The sequence below is a fragment of the Alosa pseudoharengus genome, unplaced genomic scaffold (assembly GCF_046254945.1).
Source record: "Alosa pseudoharengus isolate Yale_2024_CS ecotype anadromous, Long Island Sound unplaced genomic scaffold, YU_APseudo_1.1 YU_APseudo_1.1_scf_1, whole genome shotgun sequence".
NCBI classification, from domain to species: domain Eukaryota; kingdom Metazoa; phylum Chordata; class Actinopteri; order Clupeiformes; family Clupeidae; genus Alosa; species Alosa pseudoharengus.
The window spans coordinates 52,594,865-52,618,875 of record NW_027468564.1 but is presented as its reverse complement, the minus strand read 5'-3'; the positions used below and the strand labels follow the sequence as shown (position 1 = coordinate 52,618,875).

The 24,011-nt window shown below is 46.3% G+C and overlaps 1 protein-coding gene across 1 annotated transcript in view; it reads left to right on the top strand.

Moving 5' to 3' along the window:
• prkcaa (protein kinase C, alpha, a) overlaps nucleotides 1–24,011 on the top strand; it is a 155,881-nt gene that overhangs the window by 125,896 nt on the left and 5,974 nt on the right. Inside the window, exons 14-16 of the mRNA XM_076292610.1 lie at nucleotides 6,739–6,819; nucleotides 8,812–8,919; nucleotides 15,646–15,786. Coding sequence (XP_076148725.1) covers nucleotides 6,739–6,819; nucleotides 8,812–8,919; nucleotides 15,646–15,786 — 330 coding nt within the window. The remainder of the gene's footprint in view (nucleotides 1–6,738; nucleotides 6,820–8,811; nucleotides 8,920–15,645; nucleotides 15,787–24,011) is intronic.

Sequence of the window (24,011 nt, the reverse complement as noted above, 5' to 3'; positions counted from 1 at the left end):
TGTTTAGGCTCTTCCACTACGCCTTCCCTCCTCTCTTCCTCTTTCCCTCCTTCTTGTCGTCTCTCTTAATACTCCCCCGCTCCATTTATCTCAACCTTGGGAACTTCCCTCTCCGTCATTAATTAAAAAGTCATGTCTCACTCAGGGTGGGGCTTTTTTTCTCTGTGCCCTGTCTTGCCCTCCGTCTTGTTTTCTCTCCCTCCGCCCGTCTCATCGCTGTTTATCCGCCTCCACCCACCGCAATGAGAGATTAGGCCCACCACACCCTTTCATCTTCAGACACTGAGCAGCAATGGGGGAGTGCCAATCGCATGGGGATCAATGCACCAGTTCAAGTGGCCTTCTGCTGCCACGGCATGGTGAATATGTACACTGGTGTGGGGATGGAGGGAGTCTGTGAAAAATGCCTTTTAAAGCGTTTTTGTTGTGCGTTTTTTGTTCTGGGTCTGTGGAGAAAAATGCTGTGGAGAAGTGTCTCAGAGTTCTAATTGGTGTGTGGAGAGCGGGGGCACAGTGTGGTCCAGCCCAGACCAGGCCTCTGATTGGGCAGGGGGTTTGAAGGCCAGTCAGGTGAGGACGTCCAAGGCTTTCAGGGCAAATGTGAGACACACACACACACACACACATCTGAAAGAAACGGATCCTGTCTGTTCCGTGTGTTGGTGTGTGGACGTGGACGTGCAGCAACTGGCTGAGTCATAGTTTGGTCAGTTGAACTTGACTTTTTATCTGCTAGACAATTTCACTTGATAGTAACTAGAGGTTGAAATTGTCAGCTCTGAATGAACTAATCTATTCATCTTGTGTGGATTTGTTGACAGTAATGAGTCATTAGTCATTAGTGAAAAGATGGATTGAGGTGGCGAGGGGTGTTGACCATTGCTCTGGTTTTGGCTGGGAAGCCGTCCTCATCAGCTCTATCTCAGTCACTGCCCATTCCACAGTCTTGCATTGCGTTCCACAGTCTTGCATTGCATTCCACTTGTCTGACATTGAAGGCTACCCTCGGGGCACGGCCGACGTTGAGACGTCCAGCGGTTTATAGAGCCTGATGTCTTCCTGCCAAGTGGCAGCGGAGACGAGACCAGGAGGTGCTGACAGAGCGATGACAGCTGAGCGCTGTCCAAGGTGCTGTCGCCCCCTGCTCCTCCCCCATCGCTCATCCCCGTCAGAGGGAGAGGAGGAGCATCCTTGCTCACCAGCCCGCAGAGAAGTACAAACTCACTGTCCAATAGCACCCAGTCTCATAGTATGCCAATAACTGAAGGGGTTGCAAGTGAGAAGATCATAGAAGAAGAGTTGGCTCTGCATGACGATTCTAAGGGCCAAACACCTTTTTTGACTTTCATAAGGCCCAGCAGCACCCCTGCTCAAGCCTATTAGTGTATGTAGTAATGTGAAATGCTGTATAGTTGCACAAGTAGAACATGCTATGATGCATTAATTATGTAAGTGCATTGTAAATAGAACACTTGAGGGGGAATGGAGTTTCTTTCAGACTCTACGGTGCTCTGACACCAGACACTGAGGAGTTGTTAAGTAGAATAAACTCCTTGCTAACAATTGTGTGAGGATGTTGTGCAACCCAGCGAGCTGGTGTGCTCTTGAACACGGCCAATCCAGCCCACACACTTGACTAGACCCAAACTGGATGCTCTACATATGCACACACACGCACCATGAGCCTCCAGAAAGGTTTGTGTGTGTGGGTGTGTGTGTGTGTGTGTTTGTGTGTGTGTGTGTGTGTGTGTGTGTGTGTGTGTGTGTGTGTTTGTGTGTGTGTGTGTGTGTGTGTGTGTGTGTTTGTGTGGGTGCACGCGTGTGTGTGTGTCAACCGTCTCGTTCAGAGGAGGACGCATGATAGCCCGCATATGCCTTCAGACACCCTCAGACACACTCACTCTTACACAAGCCTGGTAAATAGGCCACTCTCTCTCTCTCACTCTGCCTCCCTCTCTCTCTCTCTCTATCTCTCTCTCTCTCTCTCCCTCTCTACCACCATCTGGTAGGTGTGATCAGGAGACAGCACGTCTCCCACCACCCACAGTTGCCCCTGCGTGCTGAGACAGTTGAAAGGGGCCATATTGCCACTCGCTCGTGGCTGATAAATAGCCCTGGAGCCTTGGAGCCCTGGCCAGTCTGTCTCTGGAACACAATCAGCCCTTTGTGAAAATGGTGGCACCTTCCAAAGCCTCATTTGCGCGGCGGTTTTAGCCAAAATGGCTAATTGGAAGCACAGCTCCTCTCAGTGTCAGCGCACAGGAGTGGTGGTGTGGAGCGGGCAGGTGAGGAGAGGCAGGGCCAGCGGGTGGCGAGAAGGCTAAAAATGGACACCAACAGTTGCCACAGTTGTGCTGTGTTAAGATTAGTCTGGACAGATGTGTGAAGTCAAGGAAGGTGTTTGTTTTCTCTAAGGTGCCACATTAGGTAGTGTGTGTGTGTGTGTGTGTGTGTGTGTGTGTGTGTGTGTGTGTGTGTGTGTGTGTGTGTGTGTGTGTGTGTGTGTGTGTGTGTGTGTGTGTGTGTGTGTGTGTGTGTGTTCGCTTCATGTTAGGCCCATGTGTATTTTTGTGAACCTCCACCTGAGGAACTGTTGTGCGTGCCACGGTCTTTGAATGCCAGGGTGTTTGGACGGCTTCCAGAAAGTTCTCCAGGGGCCACACACTTTGAAGTGGCCATTTTTTATCGCGTGGAAATGCCTTCACAAATCAGCCTGGCCGACTCTCCCTCTCTCTGTGGACTCACCTTGGCCCCTTCTGCTTGAGATGTGGTGCATTAGCAGAAGACCTGTGTGCAACAGCAACAGGAATGGTGGAGATTTGTTGTGTTGTCTACAGTGGCTCAGGAGGGCTAAATCACAAGTACAGAGAGCCGCTTAGCCCACTGGATACAGTAATGAGCAAATCTACCCTGAGGGGATGGAGGGAGAGAGAGAGAGAGAGAACACGGCACGCAGATACACACACACACACACACACACACACACACACACACACACACACACACACACGCTAGCCAGCTCACTGTACACAGACCAAAATACACTAACGAGCGCCAAGCTAAATCTGCATATACCCCTGCCCACACAGAGATGGGCTTGTCACGCACGCTTAACCACCATCTAGCACAGACCCTGATAGATACACACACACACACAGAGAAACACACAGAAACACACAGACACACAATACAAAGACTCTCTCTCTCACACACGCACACACACACAATACACAGACTTACACCCCCTCACACGTAAAGTCACGTGTACTTTTTTTGCTTTTATCTTGTTCTGTGGGTGTTTGTGTTTTTAGATTTGTATAGGCACACACAAGCTCCATCTACCTCCCTCTTCCTCTCTCTCTCTCTCTCTCTCTCTCTCTCTCTCTCTCTCTCTCTCTCCTCCCTCCACCACACAGGCGCTCTGAGCTCTGAGGTCGTGGCTCTGGTTCTGAGCTCTGGCTGATGCTCTTTCGCTTCACGTGAAGCGCCTCTTAGGGGTGCACCTCTATTTCACCCTTTTTCTTTTTCATCTCTCTCTCTCTCTCTCTCTCCCACCCTCCTCAACTCCCCCTCTCCAGCAACACAACCACCACCGCCCCCCCCCCCCCCCTACTCTGGCCCCGTGACAACCCAGTGGGGAGGAAGCGAGCTAGCCAACCTGGATCTCTCTCCTCTCTCCTCCTCCTCTCTCCTTTACCTTATTTCTCATGAGAGCTGTGGTTCAGGGGAGGAAGCGAGAGAAAAGCTAGCCAACCTGAATCTCTCCTCTCTCCTCTCCTCTCTCCTCCTCCTCTCTTTTTTCCCTTATTTCTCATGAGAGCTGTGGTTCAGTGGAGTAAATGTACAAGTGTGCTGGAGAAATCTGATGCACGGAGTGCTACTAATGAGGAAGGGTCTTTCTCTCTCTGTATGTCTGTCAGTCCACCCTGCTGACTATTTATCTGTCTATAAACTATTTGCCTGTTGCCTTTGTTACCTGTAATAGCTACAGTATTTTCAACAGTAATCTATTTCCTCCATCCCTTCCTTCATCCATTCCTCCCTTCCTCCCTCCATTGCTTTCACTGTGAAACGCACTAGAAGATATGTTTGTGAGTTGGATGTGCTTCAGGAGGAGCCTTCAGCCCGTGGTCTCCCTCCCTCTGCTACGCTCCCCTCTGGTCTGCATGATGCGATTGGTCATCTTTTATTGATGGCTCCTCTCCTCCCCGACTCCCACTGTGTGACTGTGTGGACAGCAATCACTCACTCGGCCTCTGTGGGATTGGGCTGCTGTGATGGGGGGGGGGGGGGGGGGTTGGTTGACGAGTTAATGTGTTATTAATTCATGCTGATGTTTCACAAACCCAAGAATAGCTGGGCCAGTCGACGCTGCAGTGGTTACAGCCCAAGGGAAGGCTGCAAGTGATTCATTTTGTACAGCCTGAATGGGCTATCACTGCAATGGCTCTTGAGAGTAACTCCTATATATTACCTGCAATGCTACAACGGATCATTAGCAGGAGTGGCTTGGTTTTCAGACTCTTGTGGCTGTAGTGGGACTGTAATTGCGGAACTGAATGTGGTTGTTGCATGAAGCGTTTGATATTTGCATGAAACTGACGGGGCTTGGATGAGGAGATGGATGAGGAGAGCGTTTGGAGGACTGCACCTCTGGGTCGCTGCGCTGCACTGCACTCGCTCTTGACAGAGCAAGATCCTGGCGAGGAGGCGAGAGGGAGAGAATGGAGTTTTGGCGTAAAAGCAGGCTCTCATCGTGCAGTCGGCTAATTGGAGTGACTCTTAGGAAGCTTCTCAGGCGGTCCTCCAGAGTCCAGACACACACACACACACACACACACACACGCACACATGCTCACATGCTCACGCACTGCCCCCACCCTGCAGCGCTCTCACTTTGCCAGACTCTGAGTCAAGTGGGCGCTTCTCCAGTCCCTGCTTAATTAGACCCGATCTGTCACGTCTTAGGTCGGGGAAGTTGCAGCGCAGCTGTTAGCCGCGGCGTGAACGCTAAACTAAGCTAGGCTAAACGCGCGGGCGGGCGCTAATTAAGGCCGAGCTGCGACGGAGGCTAATTGCTAGTGGCACGTCGGAGCAGACTGGCGTTCGGCACTAGCACGGAAGCCATGTGTCTCGGGGGACTCGTGCGGATTGCGTCCCACTCCGGGGACGGAGACGAGGTGGGGATGACGCGGCTTGCAGGCCCGTCGCAAGAGGGGGGCGAGGCCCTGTGCGAACTTGACGGGTGCGAGGCCCTTTTAACTATACGTGCATGGAATCATGCAATAGCCTACTTTACACGTAACTTAGGCTACTGTCGTTGTATATTTATAGTAGGATAATACATTGACATGTCTTTAAGAGGGGGAATGATATATAACATTATAGCAGGCACATAAATCGTTGGCCATAATAAGCCGTTTATTATCCGTCACATCAACAACACAGACATACAGTACATGTTAACACAGACATAGCTAAAGGTGAACATTTTGACTTGAAGAAAATGGTCATGAAGTAGGCTATTAGGCTACTGAACGCAATTTGTCGATATCGAGCACACGACATTCAAACTAAACTATTGAAGATATGTACATTACATAAACTGACATAAACTGACAAATTAATAACACGCATAACTTAGATTGACTCACCATAGCCTACTGAGAAAAAATCGACCTTTCTGGCTTTCGTTGCCGCAAACTCCGCAATTTAATCATTGTAATTCAGCTTGCAGGCAACGTCATTTTCAATTGACAGAAGGGCGAGCCCACATAGTCTGTCCTGTGACATTGAGGTGCGCAAATCATTTTTGATAAGTTTCAGCTTTGAAAAGCTTTGTTCCCCCGATGCCACAGTTACTGGAATTGTCAGCGCCTGAGCGATCCAGAGAACCATGCAGTGTCTTGTTGAACTCCTCTTTCTGTTTTAGTTTCTTTCTTTTCTCAGCACCAGACTGAAATTTACGAAAGCAGTCGCGCGGACGTGCTGCCGACATTTCCCCTTCGTTCTGGCTCGCCTTCCCGTTCACAAGTACACTAGAAAGGGTTTAAGAAAGAGAGTGCTGGTTTAAGAGACGTTGAATTCTTCCACTCCTCCATGTTCAAACTTCCACAGCCAACTGTAATAATAAATGTAAATAAATGATGTGGTTGTCTGCTTAAGAGAAAGAAAATGAGATGTTGAGTGTGACTGATTATCAGTGTTCCATCAGTAGCTCACCATAGTGGTGCCCTGGAGCACAAATGCAATCAACCAGCCACATGGTTCCATACATAAACAAACACATCTGTTGTGTTAGCGTTCTCTATCAGTCATGCAGTAGGCAGTGTACACAGTGTTAAACCTCTCTGCTGGCACGCTTGTCTTTGAATGCGGATGCTAAATATTTCCTGCCAACCAAAGGTGTGTAGATGAGGTGTGTGTGTGTGCGTGTGATCTTTATATGGCGAAGATCTTTGTATGGAGCAGGTGTATCGAACCAGACAATTAACAAACCTGGCAACACACTAACAACTGTGACAGTCATCATGTGCAACCTACTGGCTTATACCAGACGGCATCAGCATCTGTGTAAAGCAACGTAATTGGCACTACACAATGTGTGTGCGTGTGTGCGTGTACTTGCGTGTGCATGCTTGCGTTTTCGTGTGTGTGTGCATGTGTGTGTGTGTTTATGTGAACATGCGTGTACTGTACATATAGACTAACTCTGGGCTTCTCTCTCTCGCTCCACAGATCATTGCTTATCAGCCGTATGGGCGCTCAGTGGACTGGTGGGCCTACGGAGTCCTGCTCTACGAGATGCTTGCAGGACAGGTAAACAAGGCCTTTTCATCCTCCTCTAACACTCGTCTCTCTCTCTCTCTCTCTCTCTCTCTCTCTCTCTCTCTCCCTTTCCCTCCCCCCTCTCTCTCTCTGTTTCTCTCACTCTCTCTCTTTCTGCTGTTTCCTATCATCAGTCCATGGACAAAGCCATACAACCAGGGTCTCACGTGAAAATGTGTTATTCATGCAAACGCATATGTGGCTAACTACTCAAATAAACAGCAGAACTACCACAACCACAGAGAGACACACTCAGTACTCATGTGACACACGCTGCTCTCACTTTCACAGCACAGCAGCACACCCCCTCTGAGACCTGGAGGAACCAGGTCACTCCCACTGAGACCTCCCTAACCCCCCCCCCCTCTCTCTCTTTCTCTCTCTTTTTTCTCTCTTTCTTTCTTTCTTTCTCTCTCTCTTTCTCTCGTTATCTCTCTCTCTCTCTCTCTCCCCCTGCCTCCTCCTCATGTCTCCTGGGTCCAGTGCTGCTCTGTGGGGACTGGCCCTGGTTGGCCTCTCTGTCGGACGGCTGAGCGCTGAGAGTCGGACTCCAGGGACACGAGAGGCTCAGTCCCTCTCATCTGCTCTTCACAGATGTCTGATGAAAGCGCTGCCTCTCCTCTCCTCTCTTCCGTTCCCCTCTCCTCTCTTCTCCACCCCTTCCCTCCCCTCTCCTCTGTTCTATTCTCATCTCGCTCTTCCTGTTTTTTCATCACCTGTTTTGTTTATACGCCCCAGCCTTCTCCGCCCCTGTACGTGTCTGCTAAATGGGAGATGAAAAGCCCTGATCGCCAGCTCATTGACACGTTATTATAGCTCACCCTCGTCCAAAGGCTTGTGAACCGCTCTTTTTCTTATAATGCCCCCAGCTCACCCAAGCACACACCCCCTGCCAAACCCCCCACCCACCCCATCAATCCTGCCCATGTACCGCATGAACCTATTGTTTAGGTTCATCTGTGAGAGAGAGAGGTAGAGAGAGAGGGAGCGGTACCTTTTGCCATGGGCAGGTGAAAAATAATAGTGCATTTAGGAAGATAAAAGGAGGAGAACAGTGTGGCCGTGCCAGGTGAGCTGGCAGCCATGGAGCGGAGCAGAGTGGAGTGGAGTGGAGTGGAGAGGAGTAGGGGGACATTACTGAGGAGGAATGGGTTCATAGCCCTCGTCATTTGCCTTTTAGCACAATCATTATGTCTGTGATTGGCTGATTTTGTTCAATCTATCTTATCTCGCTGTCTGTTCACACACTCTCTCCACACCACTCAGTTTGTCCCAGTTTTCCCTCTTTCTCTCTCTGATTCTCTCTCTCGCTCTCTCTTTTTTTCTCTCTCTCTCTCCCTCTCTCTCTGCAACTTTGAACCACATGGCATAAGACAGTTACTCAGCTCCTAAACTAATCCACAGTGAGATGTTTTTCTAATTGAGGTTTTAATAAATGGACTGAGCGAGTCTTTCTGCTCTTGTGAGACTTGCGCGACTGGGTGACTGATTGCTTATGTAACTGCACTTGGTTTTTAGATCCATTATGGCGTTCCCAAAACACCAATTAACATCACTCACAGGTTTCCTTTTTTGACCCTGCTCTGTTGCCTTACCGCTTTAGGCTCATTCAAACACAATATGTCAGATTGTTTTAGATTATTTTGTATTTGTTTGCCATCTTAGTTCAGTAGATTAGATCAGTAATAATCAAGATAGAACAATTTTTTGTTCAGATGTGCTCTTGTTCAGTTCATTAGGCATAATGCTTTGTACAAATGTTGGATTCAATTACATTAGAACTGTTCGGAATCAATTGATTTGTTGATTTCCTTAACTCAATTTGCACACGTTTAGATGAGATGAATATTTATCAAGACTGACTGAAAAGGCTGAAAGTAGAAGTAGAAGTTGCTGTTTACTGACTGTTCTCTCTCTCTCCCTCTCTTTCTCTTTCTCTCTTTCTCTCTCTCCCTCTCTCTCTCTCTCTCCCTCCTTCTGCAGCCCCCCTTTGATGGTGAGGATGAGGATGAGCTCTTCCAGTCCATTATGGAGCACAACGTCTCCTACCCCAAGTCCCTGTCCAAAGAGGCCGTGTCCGTCTGCAAAGGGGTGAGTGGAAGCTTCTAGAAAAGAAAAAAAAAGCCTTCTCCTTTTACAAACAAAAGTAGTTTATTTGAGCGTCTCCTGTGGCCTCCGGAGATTCGGTGCCATGACGATCTCGTTCTTCTCACCAGACACTGGCGCACTCTTGTCATCAACTCCCTCTGCAAAATGGCTGCTCTCGTATCTGTTGCTCCTCGTCCGCGCCAGCCATTCACTTACCCATTATCAGCCCGCAGGGTTTTCAGAACGAGCCGAACACGTTAGAGCGTGGCGCTCCTTAAGTGGCGCTCCGCCTTTTTAATGTCACCGCTCCTGAAGCGATGTGAAACCTTTCACCAAAAACCCCACTCTCCCGCATGCCCTCCCTGCTTTTGGCTCCTAACTTGGTGTAGTCTCTTCAGTGCGAGTAAAAATCGCACTGTCACTTGTGGGCGGCCTCAAGCACTTAATCTTCCCTAGTGGTGACACTGCCTTGCCACATGTTTGCTAGTTCAAGGACTCCCTCTGAATACAAAGATAGTTTGAGCGAACAAGTGTCTGTGCTGTGAATGGGACATAAAACTGTCAGTGAATTCATTTGTATGTGGGTGACTGTTTCATGAGGTGGTAGACAAACAGTGACAAACTGTAAGTGTAAAAAAACACCATAAAAACATAAAAGAGATGCATAAAAATAGCTAATAAATTGTAATAAGCTGCTATATTTCAATAAGCAGTAATCCATGGCAATGGACACTATTTCAACCATTTTAAAAGGACTGATTAAATCTGTATCAAAGCATTTTTAACAAAAATAAACTTTGACTAGCTATTCTAAAGCACAGGAAGACCTCCACTTCGATTTTCAGAAATTTAACACATGGGAAGTTGAAAGATTTCGTTTATCTCATTTCTTTGTTTTAAGAGCCAGGTAGTTCGTAGTTTGCCTAACCTTTACAAACTGATAATAAACTGCACCGGCAGTCAGGAAACAATGTATTTGCATGTATGCTATTTAAATTGACACTTTCCTCCGACTGTGATTTGCTATATTTGCTACTACCGTTAACCACCGCCTCTTTCGATTTCAAAACTAACGTCATTCCTTCTCATCGCTGATTGGCCCGCCATCTAGGCGGCTGAGGGAAACATACAGTAATACACGCACACTGAGAGGAGCAAAACTAGAATCTCAGTGAGATGAAAATAAGCAGAAATACAGGCGGGCGGGGCCAGGGTACCACTTGACATGGAATGTCTCATAGATATGACATCTCTACCTTCAAATTACAGCACATAAATTAACAAAGAAACACCCTCAGGTTGTTGATGTTAGTGTTGTTTATTTCTCATTGCTTTCAATTCTGCACGTAGCATAGCTCACTCTATATCCTCCCTATTTGCATTCTCTCGTTATTTATAGTGATCAACAAACTGACAGATAACATTTCATTTTGGCATAACATTTTACTTTAACGACTAGAACTGTGTCGCTGGGGATGAGCTCTAGGAAATGCATCAAGTATGTACACAAACGAATCTTGCCTAACTATTTCTTTGACTTTAACTCTCGAGAGTTTCCAACGTTCATCTGTGGTTGGTGACAAACCGTAATGCAGTCTGATTAATTCTGAACTAATTAGTGAGGAAGCTGTACTTTCCTAATGCAGTGTGGGTGAGTTTTCCCCTTTCTCACCATTTCACATGTGTTGAGCTCCACATCCTGTGCTATTCCAGTGCTATCACACACACGGTTGAGCAGTGTGAGCTCTGCTGAAAGAAGTACATTTCTGTCTTAGTATGCAAGACGACTATGCTGCACTGACTCTGTGGAAGAGCTTGTTAGTGACAACAAAAGCCATTCCAAAAGCCCTGAGTGTTCTGAGCCCCGATCAAAAGAAATGAGTCAAGTTAGAGGTGGGGTTTCTTTTTCTTTTTCTTTTTTTGGACGAGCATTTCATGCCAGGCTGATTCCCTGCAGTGGAGGCGATTAGGACACGAGCGCTCGGTGTGAACGCTGTCTGCCTAATCAGTGTCTCCGGGCCAGGCGGTCGATGAGCAGCGCGATGACCCAAGGGATCCTCTCGTCGTCCTCACGTTCTCACCTCCACTTCATCACTTGTTCGCTCTCTCACTCTCTCTCACTCTCACTCACTCACTCTCTTTCCTTGTCTCTCTCTCTCTCTCTCCGTCTTTTCATTCTGAAATCCAACTCTCTCCGTATATTTCCTTTGATTTCTTTCTTTCCCCCCCCCCCCGACTGGCTTGTTGGTTTGCTCGCCCCCTCCCCTCCATCATGGGCCTCAGAAGTGAAGTGTCAGCTTCATCAGTATTCATTTGTCGGGGCTGGTGCTCTCCCAGACAGCGCTGCTCAGGGACTCCTTCCCCATTCACTGGCCGTTCGCCCAGCTTAATGGATACATAGTGGCTGTCATGACGGTGACCCAGAAAGCTAAAGAGTGGGGGAGAAGGAGGGATAGAGAGAGGATGGTGGAGGGAGAGAGAGAGTAACAGACCATTTGTTTGTTTTGTTTTTGAATCCAAACTTCTGTCCTTTTTTATTTTTTGCTTTTAGATTTAAGGGTTTAGATTTCTTTGCTGTTCTATTTTTAACATTGATGGATTTAGCTTAGTTTCAGCAGTGGAAGAGGTAGACTCATAGACTGTTCCAGTTACTCAAATAAATCGTATTTGTTAGAGTTGTCTTATTGGAGACTACTTATCGCTTTCTTTAACTTTATTACACTTATCTATATTTTTCCCCTCAATATTTTTTTTCCAATTCGATAGAAAATGTGCTTCTTCCATAAAATGGCTTTGTAGTTGACCTTTCAAATGATGTCCCAAGGAGTGTGACACTCGGACACACACTTGTCCGTCTTCTCTTTGATATGAACTTTTCATTTCGCACAGTCGACAGTGAAGCTTCGCAGATGAGAGACGTCCCCTTTCCTTTTCGGTTTCTCCTTTCTCTTTTGATGTAGTCTCTCACCGATTGGCTCGGTCGTCCTTTTTCATGTCTATTTTTTTTTCTCTGGCTCTTTTTGTCTGTCTCTGTACAAGGAGATTGAGGACAGGAATAGGGAGAAGAGACAGAGAGGGTAACAGAGAAGGACAGAGAGTGTTAAAAGCACACACTCCCCCCCCCCCCCCCCCAGTGTTTAGGCTGTGTTCTTTGAATGGGGGGAGAGACGATCCCTCGTCAAATATCTCCACGTTCCGCCATCTGCTGCATCTCTATGTAGATATGAGGTGCACCAGAAATCTGCTGCTTATTGCTGTAATAACAAGCCAGCTTGTTCATCTCTTATAGATTTGTTTATGCCACGATTTTGCACCACCCCAATGTTTATGGCATAGATTATCACCACCTAATTAAAAGCACTTTGTCAGGAAGTTATATAATTACAGATGTTATAACCAATTAGTCTCCTCTCCCTACATATGCAGCACACACATATATACAGTGTACACACACACACACACACACACACACACACACACACACACTCGTGGAGTCATTTAGCGCTAATGAGGGTTTTATGAGCAGGCCAGTGCAGAAACACTTACATTAGCTGTTAATTAGCCATCACTGAGACATATATGAGCTGCCAGTCATGGCCTGTGAATGGTGCAGTTCGCAGCTCGTCCAGTCCTGGCTCCACCACCAAATTCCCTGTCTAATCGCCATCACTCAGCGGTAATGAGACATCTGCCCCAATTACAAGGGTGTTACCATTGCATCACATCCAACTGCGTTAGCGAGAGCACATCACTTATTCAGAGGTACTTGCCAGGGGCTCTGATAAGACACAGACATTGCCATAAGGCACATGTCTACAGAGTAGAGTAGGAGGAGGTGGAAGAGGGGTGTTTTTTTTTTTTTTTTGGAGGGGGAGGGGGGTGGTGAAATAGACGAGAGTCCTGCTGTGTTTTTGCGGTGGGCGTGGGAGTCCATTTTCAGATCTGGACGTGGAGGTGAGGAGAGGGAAAGAAGAGCAGAGTGAGTGGATGGAGAGCTGTGAATTAGATCCCCTCCCTCACAGCTGGGCCATGATGACCACACACAGGCTAATATGAGCAGGAGGAGGAGAAGACAACTCTCCACCACCTCCAGCTACTGATAGTCTCTAGTAGTCTCTGTTCATCAGAAGAACTCTGTTAGTCTCTAGTAGTCTCTGTTCATCAGAAGAACTCTGTTAGTCTCTAGTAGTCTCTGTTCATCAGAAGAACTCTGTTAGTCTTTAGTAGTCTCTGTTCATCAGAAGAACTCTGTTAGTCTCTAGTCTATTCACTTCTTTGAGGATGGGATGGAACATTAGCCTGGCTAACACCAGACCACTCAGTCACATCTGGTCTCCAAGGGGCATAACCCGCAGTCATATTAAACTGAAACAGCAAACAGATCTTTCTTGTAAACAAAGGTTTTAGATGTAGTTGTTTACTCACCTCCATTGTATGTTTAATCCCCTCCAAATAGAATACATGTCCATATAGTTTAACACTGATGCCATCAGCACAGCCATCGGTTGTGCTGAACAGCACTGCTGTCTGCCATCATACAAAGCCCGCCTCTTTTCAGATAAGCGGTTATGATTGGTTTCTTGGGTTTTTGGTGATTCAGAAATCGGCTTCAGTGGGAAGATCTCCAGACAGACCTGGTTGGTCAGGGTGCACCCTGGCTAGGTGGGATGGATCTGTCTGCTCTTTTCTCTCTCATGTGAGGATAGAGGATGGATACTTTTTCATCTGGAGCTGATGATGAGATTTTTTCCCCCTTTTCCCCCCTCTACACGTATTTGCTAGAAATGACTCACTCGGTCTCCTGCTCCATCACACACATACACGGCTAGGTGACAAATGGGAAGTCATGTCACAGGACACAGCTGTGTGTGTGTGTGTGTGTGTGTGTGTGTGTGTGTGTGTGTGTGTGTGTGTGTGTGTGTGTGTGTGTGTGTGTGTGTGTGTGTGTGTGTGTGTGTATGTGTGTGTGTTTATGAGAGAGAGGTTCTCAGAGTTATGAGATGCTCTAGACTGCTGATGCTACAGAGAGCTTCCAGGAAATGGCTTTTTTGGACTCTGGCTGGAGTGCTGGCGTCAGCATGTGTCAGGAAAGGGACGAGCCCTGATCTCAGGAATGGACTGCTGGTCAAGCTTTCTTGGGGGGGTGAGGTGGGTGGTGGTGTTCAATTATTGAGAGGTGGTCTATATGGCTCATCTGAATTATTCAGGTCCCAAAGTCACATGCATGCAACATTTGGGAAGTTCCTCAAGCATATATAATGGGATGATGAATAGTTTTGGGCTATTTGACTATTTTGGGGCGGTTTCCTTGATATGATTTAACTCCTGTTGCCCTGGATCCTCCTTGTTCCCTTTCCAAGCAAGTGGAGCTGCTATAACCACCACGCTTGACCTTCCTTATTACTGTCCATTGGTCTGAATAGCCGGTCAGATGCAAGCCACTGGCTAACCCCATTGAAACATTGGTCAATCTAGGAGAGTATTTATGTTGGCTATTCCTAACATTCTATTAATTACCATTTTGTAATGAATGGGGTACTATTATTCATTACAAAATGGCAATTAGGTACCAATGATGCAAACCAACCATCTCTTTTGGGTGGAGCCAACACCCCAGAGATGTCCTGATCGAGCCTGAGTGTGAAGAGTTAACCGCTGAGTGACTCCTGAGTCCTGACTGACACCTTAAACTCATAAAATCTTTCCACTGAGAGCTAAGTTGACGCCCTTTACAATAACACCGAAAAAAATAATCTTTCCCTGCTTAAATGGGACCCCATTTCAATTTTAAATGGCCATGAATAAGTCATGGTGTCCTTGGAAAGGCCAGTGATTGGCTGGCCGGGCTGGGAGTGGGCAGAAATGCCTCTGTGTGCATGCAGATGAGGACTAATGGCTCAGCTCGGCCCAGAGTGGCCCCAAGGCGGCGTTTATCAGCGGTGCCACCATCACCACGGCTCCCCCTCTCCTGGCCCAGCTTTTAGGTGTAATTATCTACTGATGAACCGGCCAGAAGAGAGGCAGAAGGGTAGAGAGAAGAGAGAGGGAGAGAGAGAAAGAGATAGAGAGAGGGAGGGAGAGAGAGAATTACACAGCACCTGATTTGCCTGGGGATTAAAAAAGGCACTTAATGTGTGTAGGTTTGAGTCATTCAGTGGTCCAGTAATTAAATGTATTTGTATTCATCAATATAAAAACATAGACAGGAAATGACCAGAGAGTATTATTGTGCTCTGAGTTTTACGTAGGTGACTTTTCCCATCTAAACATTCATTACCGGGAACCAATTTTATGTAGCTTGTAATAGGAGCCCATTAAAGCGATATTATTTCACAAAATGAAATCTGCTTGCATTTTTCTCCAATCAATTTAGTAGGTAGCTCAAACAAAAACTGTAATCGGATTGTCTTCCTGGCTAATAGTGCTGCTGATGCAGTAAAGGTCATCACACAGTAGGTTCGGGTTACTACAGTATCACTTTCAGAATCAAAGCTAAAAACAAGTACAAAGGCCTTGCATGGCAGGTTTAATTTCATCAAGCATTATCTGTATGTGCGTGCGTGCGTGCGTGCGTGCGTGTGTGTGTGTGCACGTGCATGTGTGTGTGTGTGTGTGTGTGCGCGCGTGTGTGTGTGAAGGAGCATCTACATGCATACAACTTTGGCACTTTTATTAAAAGCAAACTGTATGTTCCTGCTCTCCTGACCCCATGGTCCTGTCCCTCCGTAGCTGATGACCAAGCACCCGTCCAAGCGCCTGGGCTGTGGGTCGGAGGGCGAGCGTGACATCAGGGAGCACGCCTTCTTCCGTCGCATTGACTGGGACCGCCTGGAGTGCCGTGACATCCAGCCGCCCTTCAAGCCCAAAGTGGTGAGTGGCCACTCTATTCACTATTCTTATTCTCACACTGTGTTAGCCCCCCCAGCCCCCCCCCCCCCCCACACACACACACACACACACACTCTCACACACTCTCTCTCTCTCTCTCTCTCTCTCTCTCTCACACACACACACACACACACACACACACACACACACACACACACACACACAGGTGCACTCTGTTCTCTTCATCACTCCTTGTTCACTCCTTATGAAAGAAGGCACTGCTGAGCCCTTCAGACACATTTAGTTGATCTGTCTCCTGCTGTGAAGCTCTTGTTATGTGTCTAGTCTCAGCTGTAGACCTTATTTCTCCCCCAGTGAGGTGATGAACAGGGTTCAGCAGTGAGGTGACATTGTAACATCGTAGTGCATCTTTGGTATAAACCTAGAATATAACCTAGAATATCAACATTGAACATCTGTTCAATTGAACATCTGAACAACTCTCTTATGGAGCCTGCCAAATTTATACTGAAGCCGTATTTACGACATGTTAAAATTAGCCTTGCATGATTTCTTCACATTATAGTTTTATAGTATTTTTCACAGTGCTCTGCTATTAATTATGCATAGTCTCATTAATGTGTTTTAGCTTCCTTCCTTCCTTAAAAAATGTTGCCCCTGGCCAATCTGGATTGCAGTATGCCGTCCCAAAAATGTTCTCTCTCAAAAAGTGTAGAAGCATTAAGGTTTGGAGAAGGATGTGGTGCTATGGGCACATAGTTTCCTCCGCAGCATGCCAGGAGAGTGTGTGAGTGTCCTGCCCGAGGCAGACTCACACCCTGTAGCCTCACGCTCAGGCAGGACTCTTAACATGACCATGAGCAAGCTGTGTGTACCGAGCAGTGTTTCATCTCGTCTTTCCACACACCGATTTCTCTAAATTCTCAAATTCTCAACAAGACTCACAAGGCCAGATGTGCTATTTTTATGTTACATAGACAGGGTAGTGTTGCCAGGCTGATGCATCACCAGTCCCCTGGGCCCATTCTGAGTTAATGTTTGTCAGATGATTATGCATTTCTGATTGTGTAGTGAAGAAGAAGGCAAATGGGGCAACTTCTGCCTTCACTCAACCTTGTGTTTGGATGGGTGTTAAGGCTACATGTTCCTCTGATCTGCAGATGTGTGGTAGTGTAGTATTTCCACATCAGGCAGTAGTGCAGTTGTTATCATGCTCTGCTTTACCTTTGCCAGAGTGCAGGAAGGCTAAGTACTTATGCATTCACTGTAGGTGGTATAGCCATATGCAATCCATGTTGTGCGTGATGTGTAATTGCCTCGCAGCCCTAAAATGTAGGCCATCCTCTATGAGTCTGTCCAAAACATCTGTGTTTGGAGCTTGCAAATGGACGGTCACAATGCTCAATGAGCCTTAGACACTTTGCAAATTCTTAGTTATTGGAATGCAAAAATAATGCATTTGACACATTTTGAGAAAGAAAAGTTTAAATCACCAATTATTGTAGCTATTGTTCACATGCAGTGAAAAAATATATATATATATATATTGCTGTAATAGACTTGCTTCCTAGTGAATGCTGCTTTTCAAGTTGTTAATGAGACAAGGCTATTAGAGCAAATGCCCCCTCCGTGTGAAGATGCCTCCACGGAGCTGTACAGGCATTTGACACCCCATGGCCTGGGTCCATGCCCCTCTTTTCATCTCAACAAGGCAGTCGTGAGATATTCATTATTTGTAGGGCTCTCATTGGAGGAGCATGCATAATTGAGTGAGTATCTATGTATAATAAATGCACGTGTCTTAAACATGGGATGCCTTCCTGTCAGAACAAGTCAAGAGAGCAGCACTCAGTCACACACACACACACACACACGCAGACACGCAGACACATGCACACACCCAAACATTTTTTTCAAGCACAGAAATATGTATGTGGCGACATACACACATATGCTTATGCACTGGATGACCTAGTTCCCTTTGCTCGATGTGTGTCTTTGTGAGGGTCTGACATTTTCACTGGCCGTCTTGCTTCCCTGAAGTCCCCAAGTGACAAGAACCACCAAGACTAAATATACACATATGCATGCATGTACAACCAGGAACTCCAAGATTAAATATACACATATGCATGCATGTACAACCAGGAACAGGAAGACAAATATGCAGTAAACTGTACATTTGATACACCACTTTTTAGGGCCAATTTCAGTCGAAACTTTCACAACCCCAACTACCCCCTCATTTTTATGTTTTCCTCCCTGTGCCCTTTCGAGGTCACTAATCCTACCCCCCTATTAAATCGGCCTGCACCATCAAGCCCACCTGGGCCTCTGCTTATCGACCGCAATTTCCACAAGCCAGACCGCAGTAGGTCAGAGATTAGGGAGAAGGAAGGGAATCACCTGCCTCTTATCGATATGCATGCGCTTATGTGGAGTCGGGCAAAAGTAGGTCAAACCTGCAACATGGCTGCAGAGTTTATCTGAGAGGAGGCTGAAGGCTGCCAGTCATCATCTGAAGATGTTGCCCACAACGTGGTCAGTTTTAGCTAGCTAGCATTGTACTTTGCATTGTTGATGCATCACTCATATACTCAATATCTGGGAAACTCTGAACTGTCAATAGTTTGTTTATAAGCTTGTTTTATTTTGCACTGAACATATAGATGATTAGTTAAAGAAGAGGATAGTTATGCTCTTATATATGTAGACCTATATTTTAGCTGTAGTTCTTTGTTCTAGGAAAGGCATAAATACTTTGTTTTTTAAAACACCATTGCACTGTAGAGCATCTAACAGCTAGAACTATGCTATGAGAATTAGTGTTAGCATATGGGAAGTGGTATCAGAAACCATCCACATAGCTGGTGTAGTTTAGTATTAGACTGGTGTAGCGTCAGTAATAAACACACATTGAGTGACCTCTGCTTGTTTTGTGCTGAGAGTGGACCTAAGCTCTATTTAAAACTGTGCAGTGCGAACAGGCCGACTCTTTTAAATGCTGGGGCATGCCAGTGACTCAGTGCTGCTTTAGGCAAAACAAAGGCAAGGACACATGTGACAGGCTACAGTACCGTCAGAGTGGAGGAAGGGGGTTTGTGTGTGTGTGTGCATCTGTGTGTGTATCTGTATCCCTGTGTGTGTGAGTGTGTCAACATATGTATGGAGGTCACCGGGTGTAGGCCTACTTTTTGAGAAAAAAAGTACTTTTTTTGTCCCTTGTGTATGAACATGTAATCTAATTAAATCAAACAAAGAGCAAGAATGACATGGGTGTGAGAGTAGAAAATGTGGCGAGCCACCCAGAATGGATTGGACGCGAGCCTTAAGCAGCTATAATATGCCTTCAGGCTTCTGTGCAGATTTGTCTGTAGAGTTTCCCAGTAGACGAGAATAACGGTTCAGCTGCTGGCCAATCAGAGGTGGTTATTTTTCTCATACCATGCTACAGAAGTTGTAGAGGACGGCCTGTGGATGCGAGGGCCTTGTGTGTGGTTTAGTACTGTGTGCTGTCCTGTCATGCTCTGTATGGTCTGTCTCGGCGGAGGCCTTAAGGAGCAGAGTGTTCGGGATCGTTGAGCAGCTCTGTAATGTGTGGACTGTTAGATGAGAGATGAGGGGAATCTTTTGGGAGAGGAAGAGTGAAAAAAAAACTCTGTTTCACCATCCCATTAAACGAGAGGAGACAAAGTAATTTATCATATTAAAGCAGCTGTGAGTGCCCTGGATTTGCTTGGGTGCGCTTCTCTCTTTTCATCGCCCATCTCCCTCTCTCTTCCCCCCCTCTCTTTTTCTCCCCCTCTCTCTCTCTTTCTCTCCCTCTCTCCTCCCCCTCTCCACGTCGCTTCTTCTCTTTCTCTCTTATTTCTCCACTGTGTATGTTACGTGCTGCGTTGGTGATTTAAAATGGGTCAAACACTGGGCTCGTTCCTCACTGAGACTAATGGGTTGCTGAGTCGCCTACTGTAACAGCCTGGGCTGAGTCGGAGAGTTAAGGGGGCGGGGGGGGCAGGATGACGGTGCATTATTTCACATCTGTAATGCTCACTGTCAGCACAAATGAAATGACGTGTCCAACAGGGTTAAGAATGATTGGTGTCTTGGGTTAGACCAGGGGTCTCAAACTCAAATGAGCTGGGGGCCAATTCTGCCAACGTCATCTGATTGGAGGGCCGGTTATTTCTGAAAATGCAATGTTCTTTTTTTCAAATACCACACAAAACTGCAAACAGAAAGTGCACGTGTTTTTATCTAGTTTTAGACACCTGTGCTAGCAACCTTTGCTTATAAATAAAATAATGATAAAATAAATATTAATACAAATTATAAAACAAATGAAAAGCATAAAAACAGGTATGTGTGTGTTTCACACCAAATAAAAATATTTTCCTCAAATAACTTTTTTAAACCTGGCAAACTATAGGCGTCAGGGTTAAGAAAGCAACACTATTGGATTTTTATATCAAAATTTCAAAAGGCCATGGCTTGAAAGTGGTCAGAGATAAAGTCCTACTGTAAATGTAAAAATCTTTGAGTAAAACAAAAGTTTATGAAGGGGGTAAATTTACCCATCTAATTTGCCACTGGATGGCAAGCACCTCAAATTATGCACCTTTCAATAAATACTGGATGAACATATTTGAGCAGGTTTACTTTACTTTTTTCATATTACCCACATAACAAATTAACAGGAAAACACCTAAGATGTATACCAACACCTAAGATGTATATGGTTTCTAAACCACAAGGCCTACAATAAAGTATTCTGGTTAAATGAGTTCCTATCGCGGGTAATCGGAGTACCCAGAAGTTCGCATCATATTGCGGGTGACTTTGTAGTTTAGAGCCCTATTTCTACTAGCCCTGCTGTCTGTACCACGTCCATTACGGACACTATCATCACGATTACCACTGCAACCTCCAAGTTATGTTGGGCAGAGGGTCGAAATAAGCATGGTATGCTTAGTGGACACCGTCGTATACACGCAGACGCACCTCCATTCAATAGACGATCGATCATAATTTCCAAAAGGATATTCTCCTTCAGATTTAGAATAGGTGAATAACATAGCCTATCTATCACACGTAAACGTTTTTCAACATTTGGTGTAGGCCTATTTCTGCTTAATTTCTGCTTCAACTTATGCAACACTATGGCCTGCATCGCTTCCTCGTCATTACAAATGCACGTCTTTGTGTTTCTCGCGTGTAATACAAGTATTTCCTGAAAACTTTGCGCAGCGATTTTGGGTTTGAATGAAGCTCTGGATGTCTAGCACATAGTGGAGCAGAGTACAAATGAGATTTGTCACCGTACTTGGAACTATCGTCTATTTTAATCAGTATCGTTGTTTGTCACAATAAAAAGTCTCAAGGGCCGGATTACATTATTATTTTGACATGCGTCGCGGGCCGGAATTGGGCCGGACGCGGGCCGGATTTGGCCCGCGGGCCGGGTGTTTGAGACCCCTGGGTTAGACGATGGGATAAAAAAGAAGCTGAAGAGACATAGAGATGAAGAGAGAGAGAGACCGCAAGAGAGAAAGAGAGAGAGAGTGTTAAGATTGACAGAAGCAATCTAAGCCCGCCCAGGGAACCAGATAGTGCCCTTACGGTCATACACAAGTGGTGTGTAAGCAGTGTATATGTGTGGACTCATACACAAGTGGTGTGTAAGCAGTGTATATGTGTGGACTCATACACAAGTGGTGTGTAAGCAGTGTATATGTGTGGATTCATTACACAAGTGGTGTGTAAGCAGTGTATATGTATGGATTCATTACACAAGTGGCGTGTAAGCAGTGTATATGTGTGGATTCATTACACAAGTGGCGTGTAAGCAGTGTATATGTGTGGATTCATTACACAAGTGGCGTGTAAGCAGTGTATATGTGTGGATTCATTACACAAGTGGCGTGTAAGCAGTGTATATGTGTGGATTCATTACACAAGTGGCGTGTAAGCAGTGTATATGTGTGGATTCATTACACAAGTGGCGTGTAAGCAGTGTATATGTGTGGATTCATTACACAAGTGGCGTGTAAGCAGTGTATATGTGTGGATTCATTACACAAGTGGCGTGTAAGCAGTGTATATGTGTGGATTCATTACACAAGTGGCGTGTAAGCAGTGTATATATGTGGATTCATTACACAAGTGGCGTGTAAGCAGTGTATATGTGTGGATTCATTACACAAGTGGCGTGTAAGCAGTGTATATGTGTGGACTCACAGTCTGACACAGCAGTCTCTCCTTTTACTGCATTACCCAGGGGGCAGGATATACCACAGGTCTCCTGGGTCCTCAAAAGAAACCACAGGATTGACATCCCCACTACATGTAGGGTAGCCCACCCCCCCACACACACACATACACACACATACACACACACACACACACACACGTCAGCTTATTCCTCTACTTGCTCATGGTCACAGCAGTTTTTACAAGCCTCCCCAAAGCCCAGTGGGCTCAAGGTGTTCCCTCCATCTCTGTTTACAGCCAAGCATATCGATCCAACATGGCAACAAGCAGGGAAGGTCTCAGTGATGAGCCTGGCTCTCTGTAAACCAGCTCCAGGCATATTTGATGCGTGCCCTTCGGCTGTGTTATGTGTTTGGCCGTCTTTTGTGCATCTGTCACCGTCCAGTTGGTTCTTTAACAGGCCCCGCTGCGGCGCTTCACCACAGTGTCTGGGGGACTGAGCTCTGGCCTTGCCATGAATTTCATGGAAGATTTCCCAGCTAGCGCTCTCTTTCTTTCTCTCTCTCTTGCTCTCTCTCCCTCTCGCTTTCTCTCTCTCCCTCTCCCTCTCTCTCTCTCTCTCTCTCTCTGTCTCTTATTCTCTCGCTCTCTCTCCCTTTCTCTCTTTCTAGAGCCAGAGTGCTTGCTGATTGTGGCCGTTGCTCAGTGTGAGTCTTGTCTGTGTGAAGTCTCTGCTCCAGGCTTGCAGCCGCACAAAGGAGCGTGCCCCCCCCCCCCCCGCCAGTCTCCCCATTCTCGCCCTCTACGTCACTTTCTTTCTTCTGAACCCATTCCAGATAATCCCAAAGTGTGTGTCTCTCTGTGTGTGTGTGTGTGTGAGTGTGAGGTAGCATCACACAACATTCTGCAATCTGTGCTCCACACCGACTCCCTGACTTAAGAGCCGGTCCCGACGGGGGTGACACCGAGTCACAGCAGTTAAGTGTGACTCCGACTAAGGAGGATTAATCACATCTCTGAGGATGCTGATTCCCCTGCTATGCAATATGCATGCCATACACATAGCCCAAAGCTTTTCAGTACATAACCCCAATACAAGGTTGCTTATAATAACCCTAAAAGAGATCACAGTATCGATTGCCATTTTAATGAGCATCTTATATTCTAAGCCTGGCAGTGAATATGCAATCATACACCAGTGTGGTGTTTTCGGCAGAAACCCCGCAGGCCATGCAAGGACTCTTGAACAATAGCCCATCATCAAACGAACCTCTCTGTTGTGTTCCTTCAGTGCCCTCACAAAGGGGAAGTTCATCAGCAGAGCGTCTTTGATCGCATAATAAACTCAAACCCATAATCTCTGGAGCAATGCTACAGGAGCAGCCGGCCTTTTCAGTCGGACTGAGCCGTGCACGCTGTTTGTTTCTTAATTCACTCTCCACTGAGTCTTGTCCCACGGAGATCCACCAGGGGAGACTGACGGCGCGCTAAGCTTTAGCGGTTAGCATCCAACGTAGCGTAGGTGGAATGGCTAATGAGCCTGAGTGACAGCAGGCGGGTGGAAATGGGTGCACTGCTCCAGCAGCTGTGGAACGACAAGAGCTACGGCTCGAAAGAGGAAGAAGATGGGCATTAGGCAAGATGGGATGTAATTAAAATGTGGTGGGAAAAATCGTCCGGCTTTCAGTTAGAGTAGAGCAGAAAAAGTACTGGGTGTGGACAAGTCTCGAAATACAGCTTATTCCCAACTTTTGTAGAAAGTTATAGATATAAAAAAGCTACATGTAGCTTAGCCACTGAAACCTGTTTCAATAGTTGACTGCAGTATCTTTTAATACCTTCTCTGTCAGGATCTGTTCTCAGTTCATAAGTAGAACACAGTGCACCAACTGAATGCACAAAAGGATTGATTTCTTTTCTATTTTTTTTTTATCTCAGTTAGAGTTCATATCCCAGAGCCAAAATCTCTGGACTGAATGAAAAGGGAACTTTTGAGAGGAGTAATGACTGGCACAAGTAGATGTGATTTGCAGCCTTCT